The 9,553-nt window shown below is 47.7% G+C and overlaps 1 protein-coding gene across 2 annotated transcripts in view; it reads left to right on the top strand.

Annotated features, from left to right (window-relative positions):
* Positions 1-9,553, top strand: part of pik3c2b (phosphatidylinositol-4-phosphate 3-kinase, catalytic subunit type 2 beta) — a 55,790-nt gene that overhangs the window by 23,464 nt on the left and 22,773 nt on the right. For both annotated transcript variants that reach the window (XM_046075762.1, XM_046075760.1), the window contains exons 13-21: positions 2,084-2,206; positions 2,363-2,530; positions 2,754-2,868; positions 3,608-3,750; positions 3,851-4,039; positions 4,117-4,210; positions 6,538-6,632; positions 7,242-7,422; positions 7,985-8,092. In XM_046075762.1, the coding sequence (XP_045931718.1) occupies positions 2,084-2,206; positions 2,363-2,530; positions 2,754-2,868; positions 3,608-3,750; positions 3,851-4,039; positions 4,117-4,210; positions 6,538-6,632; positions 7,242-7,422; positions 7,985-8,092 (1,216 nt within the window). The remainder of the gene's footprint in view (positions 1-2,083; positions 2,207-2,362; positions 2,531-2,753; positions 2,869-3,607; positions 3,751-3,850; positions 4,040-4,116; positions 4,211-6,537; positions 6,633-7,241; positions 7,423-7,984; positions 8,093-9,553) is intronic.

A 9,553-nucleotide genomic window follows, 5' to 3' on the forward strand; every position in this document is an offset into this window, starting at 1 on the left:
GACAGAGAGAGACACAGACACAGACAGAGAGAGACAGACACACAGAGACACAGACAGAGAGAGACACAGACACAGACAGAGAGAGAGAGAGACACACACAGACACAGACAGAGAGAGACAGAGACACAGACAGAGAGAGACACAGACACAGACAGAGAGAGACAGACACACAGAGACACAGACAGAGAGAGACACAGACACAGACAGAGAGAGAGAGAGACACACACAGACACAGACAGAGAGAGACAGAGACACAGACAGAGAGAGACACAGACACAGACAGAGAGAGACAGACACACAGAGACACAGACAGAGAGAGACACAGACACAGACAGAGAGAGAGAGAGACACACACAGACACAGACAGAGAGAGACAGAGACACAGACAGAGAGAGACACAGACACAGACAGAGAGAGACAGACACACAGAGACACAGACAGAGAGAGACACAGACACAGACAGAGAGAGAGAGAGACACACACAGACACAGACAGAGAGAGACAGAGACACAGACAGAGAGAGACACAGACACAGACAGAGAGAGACAGACACACAGAGACACAGACAGAGAGAGACACAGACACAGACAGAGAGAGAGAGAGACACACACAGACACAGACAGAGAGAGACAGAGACACAGACAGAGAGAGACACAGACACAGACAGAGAGAGACAGACACACAGAGACACAGACAGAGAGAGACACAGACACAGACAGAGAGAGAGAGAGACACACAGAGACAGAGACACACACAGAGAGAGAGACAGAGACACACAGAGACAGACAGAGAGAGAGAGAGACACACAGAGACAGAGACACACACAGAGAGAGAGACAGAGACACACAGAGAGACACACAGAGACAGAGACACACAGAGAGACAGAGACACACACAGAGACAGAGAGAGACACAGACACACACACAGACACAGACAGAGAGAGACAGACACACACAGAGACAGAGAGAGACACAGACACACACACAGACACAGACAGAGAGAGACAGACACACAGAGAGACAGACAGAGAGAGAGACAGACACACAGACACAGACAGAGAGAGACAGACACACAGACACAGACAGAGAGAGACAGACACACAGAGACACAGAGACAGACAGAGAGAGACACGCTGCTGTCCTGTGGGTGTGGGAGGGGCTGCGGCGCCCCCTGCAGGCTGCAGAGTTCCTGTTGAGCTGAGCTGATGATTCAGCTGATCTCAGAGCAGCACAGATCTGTGTGGATCCTGACACAAAGAGCTGCCGCCCCTCCCCCTGTAACACACTCTGTGCTGGCACAAAGCGCCGCCTGGGAACCAGACCTGACCTTTGACCTGAGAGGAGGCGGGGCCGCCTGCGTCGCCTGACACCTGCCCGTCAGCAGCACACTCCATCGCTTGCCTTCTTCCTGCTCCGCTCTCGTTTAACAGATTAAGACTTAAAATAAATGATCTTTTAGAAAAGATGAAGCGCTTCGTCACAGTTTTGGTTTGTTGCTGTCAGCCGTTAAAGAGACCTTTAAGAGACGCAGCTAGAAGAATCCTGTGTGGTGGAACGGCCTCACAGGTATTCGGCCTCACCTGGGGAATCTGTGGACGGAGACTGTAACTTGCTGGAGCTGTAGCGCCACCTGCAGGCTGCTGATTGGAGCTCTGTTTCCTCTGCAACTCTCGGGCTGCAAATAACCATTAAATTCATAGTCGATTAATCTGTCTCTTGTTTTATTGATTGATTAGTCGTTTGATTTATAAAATGGTGATCAGTGTTTCCCAGAGCTCCAGAGGACGTCCTCAAATGTCTCGTTCTGTCCACAGCAAGACAGTTTCCTGCCACAGAGGGAAAAATGTTAACATTTAAGAAGTTGAATCAGAGAATTTGAACTTTCTTTTCTTAAAAAGTTACTCAAAGCGATTAATCGATTATCAAAATAGTTGAAGATTAATTTAATAGTTGAAAACTAACGGTTGCAGCTCTTCGCCCTGAGCTCCGTGTTGCTGCAGCAGTGTTACAATGCTAATATGCTAACATGCTGGTGTTCAGCAGGTCATGTCATGATGTCCCTGTTCTGCTCTCTGATTGGTCAGTTACGAGGGTTTCTTCCTGTCCTGCTCTCTGACTCATGGAGGGGAGGAGCTCTGCGCGCCGCAGCACACCAGCAAACAGTCGGTCAGCAAATACCTGTTCCACCTGGTGGTGTGGGACCAGAGGTAGGTGCCCCCACCCGTCAGCGATGACATCACAGCCTCCCCTGCACACACCTGTGTCTCTACATGGCCAAACGTATGTGGACACTTCCTGTCCTGCAAATATGGTTTGTTCCCAGAATGTGATCAGTCCCCCCCCCCCCCCCCCCCCCTCTGCAGGGTCTGTTTCCCGGTGCAGATCAATCAGCTGCCCAGAGAGTCCCAGCTGACCGTGACGCTGTACGCCAGCTCTCTGCCGCCCCCCGGAGGAGCTGAGGAGAAGGGGAAGCAGCGCCGCAGCATCGAGGCCCTGGGCTGGGTCACTATGCCGCTCTTCAACTTCAGACAGTGAGTCATGAGACGCCGACCTGAGCTGTCAGGGAGGAGGATCTGTTTCCTGTCTCTGTGCAGCTTCATATTTAGCAAACAGGCATGAGACAGGAACACGAGTTACTCACTTTCCTTCCTTCAGTCCGACACCTTCCAGCTGAGCCTTTATGATGTCGTTTCCTCCACAGCAGGAAACAGGAAGTGTGTGTGGACTGACAGGTGTGTGTGTGTGTGTCTGCAGCGTCCTGACGTGCGGCAGGAAGTTGCTCGGCCTGTGGCCTTCAGCGCCGGGGAGGAGCGGAAACGCCCGGACGAGCTCGCCGAACTTCAGCCAGCCCGACAGCGTGATCCTGCAGGTGAGACGGGAGGTCTCACTCCGTCTGGGTCCAAGTTCAGTCCAAATGACCTGCAGTATCCCAGAATGCATTTCACACCCAGCAGCAGTGACGGCCGAGGATTTCTTTAGTGACACTGTTGTTACTGAATCGAGTTTTTATATTTATTCAGCAAGAAAACATTCAGATTAAAATATGTCTTCATGTGTTTGGCATGATGTCCACTACCGACCAAAGCTTTAGAGCAGCCGCCATGTTTGTAGTTCTTCTGTAAATCTATCAAGTCCAGTTAAAAACCTTAAATGGTACCAAATTTAAAAACAACGTTTACATTTTCAGATCTAAAATCAACAATTAAATGAAGGAGTTTTGTTTCTTTATTTCACTGGAGGATCAACTGATGACCAGCTGCTCCGTCTGCCTTCATTAAGATTATATATATATAACACACTGAACAAAATTATGAAGGCAACGCTTTTGTTTTTGCCCCCGTTCATCCTGAGCTGAACTCAAATATCTTTCTCTGTGTACACAAAAGGCCTATTTCTCTCAAATATTGTTAACAAATCTGCCTAAATCTGTGTTAGTGAGCATCGGAGCAGGAGCCGGGTCAGAGGATTTGTTTCGGTCTCTTGGTCTCTTCTCAGTCACTCTGGTGTCCAGACGGAGGACAAAACCTGATCACATCACTTCATTTTAAAAAGGTCACAACACAACAAGCATCTGTATCTCACCTCTGACTGCTCGCTCTCTCTCTCAGGTGGACTTTCCCACCTCGTCCTTCGAGGTCCGGTTCAGCACCCCTCCTCCGGCAGACTTCTGTCCTCAGTACGACTTCTCCAGACTGGACGCCGTCAGTCAGATCCAGCTGCAAGACGTCCTCCACAAGAAGGCGGTCTTCTGGTCAGAGACACTCATGTGACACGTTTAAGATCCTGAGACTCTGTGGGGACGGTCAGGTTTTGTCCTCGTGGTCTTGACCCCTCAGTGTTTGTGTGTGCAGGCTGACGGCGGAGGACCGGCGCCTGCTGTGGGAGAAGAAGGCCTTCTGTCAGTCAGAGAGCGCGGCGCTGCCTCTGGTTCTGGCCAGCGCCCCCTGCTGGCAGTGGGCCTGCCTGCCTGACATCTACGCCCTGCTGAGACAGTGGACCTGCCTGGGTCACCTGGACGCCCTGGGACTCCTTCACGCCTCGTACGTCCCTGTACGCTGAAACTCACCTGAGTGACGACATCGTGATAACCTGAGTGACATCATCGTGTGTTTTTCAGGTTCCCGGACCAGGAGCTGAGGAGGACGGCTGTTCAGTGGATGGACTCCATCTCAGATCCAGAACTGCTGGACTTCCTGCCCCAGCTGGTCCAGGTGACGCCTGATTAAATGAAGGTTTTTGGTTTTTAAGGTGTTGACCAAGCGGCCGACAGTGAGTTAACCACACGTTTGATCAAGTTAGCCTCTCAAATCACCACCTGACTCGCCCACAGTAAAAACAGAAAAACAAACCGAATACACCGGAGTTAAATCGTTTAGATGATGCAGGAAACGCATTTCAAGCAATACTGTTGAGTCTGAGAATGTATGTATGATGTTATGGGATCAATCGATTGCCGGCATCAGTAACTTGCACCCAGTTTATTAAGAGAGTGAAATATAGAAAACATAAATCTGCGAAAAGACGTGATGGATCGCAAAGAAAAAGGGAGGTCGTTCCAATCACAAGCAGCCTGTAATGAAAAGCTTTACGTCCAGCAGCAGAGAAGATTCCTGGTACAGTGAAAACAAGATATTTCAAATCTCTGAGAGGAGATGCAGAACTACAAGGGACCGAGAGATATGGAGGACAAATGAATATAAACTGCAGCCAATGGAGTGATTTATAAATTACACAATGATGAGTTTAAAAAGGAGACTTCGGGCCAACTCCTCACAGAGAGTTAAAGACCTCATTAAGTGGCTTAAGAACAGTGTTCATGTAGATGATGTCAGCGTAGTCAATAATGGGCAATATCAACTTTTCCTGAGTTCAGATGGGAAACAACAGAACAGAGTGAGCTGAGACAGCCATATGTTCTTCAGTCAATGTGAGGTTTAACGGTAAGCTCAGGGTCAGTCTACATCCCAAGGTCTTTAAATTTCTCCACCGGAGACCCATCTTCAAAATAGAGATGCAAATTGAGAGCTGGAGGTCGTCTGTGCTTTTCCCAGACAACATACAACAAGACTTTATCTTATGTTCAACAATAATTTGTTATTGTGAAGCCATTTTCAAAATAGAGATGCAAATTGAGAGCTGGAGGTCGTCTGTGCTTTTCCCAGACAACATACAACAAGACTTTATCTTATGTTCAACAATAATTTGTTATTGTAAAGCCATTTTCACAACAAAGTCAGCTTGTAATTTGTTCTGGATATCAGAATCAGCAGTATAAATCACAGCATCATCAGCCTAAAGATGAACCTTTATAGATGGAACAGATGCAACATAAATCATTAATGAAGATCGAGAACAGAAGGGGTCCTAGAGGAACCTTGAGGAACCCCCTCATCAATCAATAAATACAGGAGACAAGGAACCTTGAAAAGCAACACACTGCTGTCTGTAGTGGAGAGAAGAATTAAACCATAACAGAGCACTTTGGTTAAAACCAATTCGAACCGAAGCTTATCAAGCAGAATGTAATGAATGTAATACACCCCCAACCGGTGGAGGCAGATGGCCGTCCACCCTGAGCGATGGTTCTGCTCGAGGTTTCTGCCTCTTAAAGGAAGTTTTTCCTTGCCTCTGTCTCCTAGTGCTGCTCTTGGTGGGAACTGTTGGGCTTCTGTAAATATCATCATAGAGTACGGTCTAGACCTGCTCTTTATGAAAAGCGCTGTGAGATAACTGTTGTTGTGATTTGGCGCTATATAAATAAAATTGAATTGAAAATTGAATTAATATAATATAATAAGCCTTAGAAAGGTCAATACAAATGGCACCAGTTAGCTGTTCCTTATCAAAGGTGGAGAACGCATCATCAGTGAACTGTAATAAAGCTGTGGTGGTGGAAACATTAGGCCTGATTGATATGGAGATAAGATGTTATCAGATTAATGAATTGTGATAATTGATTAAAATAATAATATAATACATGCAGGTTGTCTCACCTGGCTATGCATCCAAAAACCAAGGCTTCAGCACAGAACATGGCCAATGGTTTAATCCCAAACGCCTCGTAACGCCGCAGCCCGACGCCCAGTCTGTCTCTGTGTGAGCAGACTGTGTCATCGTTCCATCTTCTAATTCCTCCAACTTCTCCTGGCTTCTTTTAACTGATGGATGTCTAAAGCATGTAAAGGAGAAGCCTTGATGCCAGTGTGTGAGCTGTGACATGAAAATTGGCCCAAAGCCTGGCCCCAGGAGCGTAAACAAGTCGGGCCCCGTCGGGGTCAGGCTGAAAGTGAAACTTCCAGATGTTTCACATTAAAAGCCTTCCAGTACGTCAAAGGTCGCAGTCCTTCATTTTCCAGGGAGGCTTTTAATGTGAAACTTCTGTGCGGGACGTTTTATTGACGGGAGCGTAGCAGATGATGAACAGCGTTGTTACTCTGAAGTTGGACGTCCTCGCTCAGGATATGACCACACAGCTGTTTGAGCAGAAATGAATGAATGATCTCATCCTGATGTCTCCTGCTGTCTGTTTGTGTCTCAGGCTGTGAAGTACGAGTGTTACCTGGACAGCTCTCTGGTCCGGTTCCTCCTCCGCAGAGCCATCGGGGACGTTCGGATCGCCCACTACCTCTTCTGGTCAGAACCACACAGAGGACGGGAGCGCTGATTACTGTCTGTTGGTGTTGCTGGCTTTAATGAATCTTTTACCTGAGTTCGACAGGTGAACTCGGTCCGTGCGGGCAGGAGACTGGTTCGTCAGCTCAGCAGACTCGGATCAAATCCAGATCAGATTAAAGACTCTGATCTGTCTCCTGGGCAGAACAGAAGCTATCGATTGATCCGATACTGATCTGATATCGATCTGATTGATCTGATAGATAATTATCTGATCTGATTAAAATGTGAACTCGTCCAAGACGCACGAGTCCCCTCTGACATCAACAGATAAAGTAACCCTGAAATCAGCTGTTGGTGTTTATCTGATCCTGATCAGTCTGGCCTCCATCAGGAGGGGGACCCACCCAGAAAACAAAGACGGATCGATCGATCGATTGATTTGTGATCAGCAGATATGTATCTGACAGAGTCTTAATCCTCATCTGGATTTGATCTGATGACTGAGTCTTATCCCTGATCAGGGTCGGTCCTCCTCCAGTGCAGATCAGCTCTCTCGCCCACAGTGATCAATGGTCTCTCGCCCCCCCACAGTGATCAGTGGTTGAATTGATTGTGTCCGTCTCTCAGGCTGCTGAAGGACAACCTGCAGGACAGTCAGTTCAGCGCTCGCTATCAGCACCTCCTCGCCGCTCTGCTCTGCTGCGCCGGTCGAGGTCTCCGTGACGAGTTCGACCGCCAGTCCTGGCTCGTCTCCGTTCTCGCCACGGTGGCTCACAAAGTCCGAGATGCCACCCCGTCCAACAGACAGGTGGGGAGGGTGCTGGGTACTAAAAACCACCTAATTACAGGACACATGAAGTAAATCCAGGAATCCCAGGCATCCTGGAAAAATTTGCACTAGCTTTTCATTTCTGGAAATCACCTGGAAAAATTATGAATTGATCTTAAATGTACAGAAAATATCCAAAGTTACATCTTCAAATGTCTCCAGAGATCATCCAGAGATTCCGTTTACTGACACAAAACAGGAGGAAACGTTAGTTAAACAATGAATTGATTATTAAAATATTACAATCGATTCATAGTTTCACATCTATTTGGTTATTTTTCTTTTACAAAGAACAAACTGACCTAAATGCCAGTAGAGATTATTATTATTAGTATACTGGATACACATGCGTACATATATACATGTCCCTGATTGATTAATATAAATAATCAATAAACAGTAGTAGCAGTTTATTATTTTTCACTGACTTAAATCATGAACAGTACAGTTCAGTACCAGTCCAGCAGAGGGCAGCAGCTCGTTGCTCTACAGTCAGTCACTTACCACCTAATCTGTGTATGTCTGTCTCTGTGTGTCTCAGTGTGTCCTCAGGGAGGGTCTGGAGGAGATGAAGCAGTTCTTCTTAGTGAACAGCAGCTGCAGACTTCCTCTGAACCCGGCGCTGCTCGTCTCAGGAATCAACATCCAGGTACTGAAGCAGACTCACCTGTAACACACCTGCTGACTGCTCACCTCACACACAGGTGTTCCTCTCTGCCTCGTGTCCACGTCTTGTCACATGGACAAGTAAATGTAAATGCTCCGTATTTGTATAGCGCTTTTCTAGTCTTTTTCGACCACTCAATGCGCTTTTACACTACATCTGCGTTCACCAGTCACACACATTCACACACTGCGGAACAGCCGCCCCAAGCCAAGTCTTCCACCGGAGGACAGAAGTGTTTCATACTGAAGAAAACTCCTCAAAACTCCAGTGTCAGCTCTCATGTTGCAGCTCCTTTCATCCTGGTGGGGGCGCTGGAGCAGCAGGTTAAAGGCTGACCCCCCCCCACACACACACACAGAGTAAACATCTGTATATGAGAGGACAGTCAGTGTTTTTAATAATCAGTCAGTATTAATATATTGAGTCTCTCCTGTTGTCATTCTTTGTCTTACTTCTGTTTGGGAGAACTACAGCTCCCATGATGCTTTGGGGGATGTAAACAGTAAGTATAAAGGATTTGGTAACCATATTTATTTAGTCAAAATGGCCCCATTAAAAATAGCTGAATTAGCTGTTAGCTCTTCTTGTTAGCAGCTGGTGTTAACCGCTCCTATTTGCTGCTGATGTTAGAGGCTCCTGTTAGCTCTTCCTGTTAGCAGCTGATGTTAGAGGCTCCTGTTAGCTCTTCCTGTTAGCAGCTGATGTTAGCAGCTCCTGTTAGCGGCTCCTGTTAGCGGCTCCTGTTTGCTGCTGATGTTAGCTCTTCCTGTTAGCAGCTGATGTTTGCTGCTGATGTTTGCTGCTGATGTTAGCGGCTACTGTTTGCTGCTGATGTTTGCGGCTCCTGTTAGCTCTTCCTGTTAGCAGCTGATGTTAGCGGCTCCTATTTGCTGCTGATGTTAGCGGCTCCGGTTAGCTCTTCCTGTTAGCAGCTGATGTTAGCAGCTCCTGTTAGCGGCTCCTGTTAGCGGCTCCTGTTTGCTGCTGATGTTAGCTCTTCCTGTTAGCAGCTGATGTTTGCTGCTGATGTTTGCTGCTGATGTTAGCGGCTACTGTTTGCTGCTGATGTTTGCGGCTCCCGTTAGCTCTTCCTGTTAGCAGCTGATGTTAGCGGCTCCTATTTGCTGCTGATGTTAGAGGCTCCTGTTAGCTCTTCCTGTTAGCAGCTGATGTTAGCAGCTCCTGTTAGCGGCTCCTGTTAGCGGCTCCTGTTTGCTGCTGATGTTAGCTCTTCCTGTTAGCAGCTGATGTTTGCTGCTGATGTTTGCTGCTGATGTTAGCGGCTACTGTTTGCTGCTGATGTTTGCGGCTCCCGTTAGCTCTTCCTGTTAGCAGCTGATGTTAGCGGCTCCTATTTGCTGCTGATGTTAGAGGCTCCTGTTAGCTCTTCCTGTTAGCAGCTGATGTTAGCAGCTCCTGTTAGCGGCTCCTGTTAGCGGCTCC

The sequence above is a fragment of the Micropterus dolomieu genome, linkage group LG18 (genome assembly GCF_021292245.1).
Source record: "Micropterus dolomieu isolate WLL.071019.BEF.003 ecotype Adirondacks linkage group LG18, ASM2129224v1, whole genome shotgun sequence".
In the NCBI taxonomy this organism is placed as follows: domain Eukaryota; kingdom Metazoa; phylum Chordata; class Actinopteri; order Centrarchiformes; family Centrarchidae; genus Micropterus; species Micropterus dolomieu.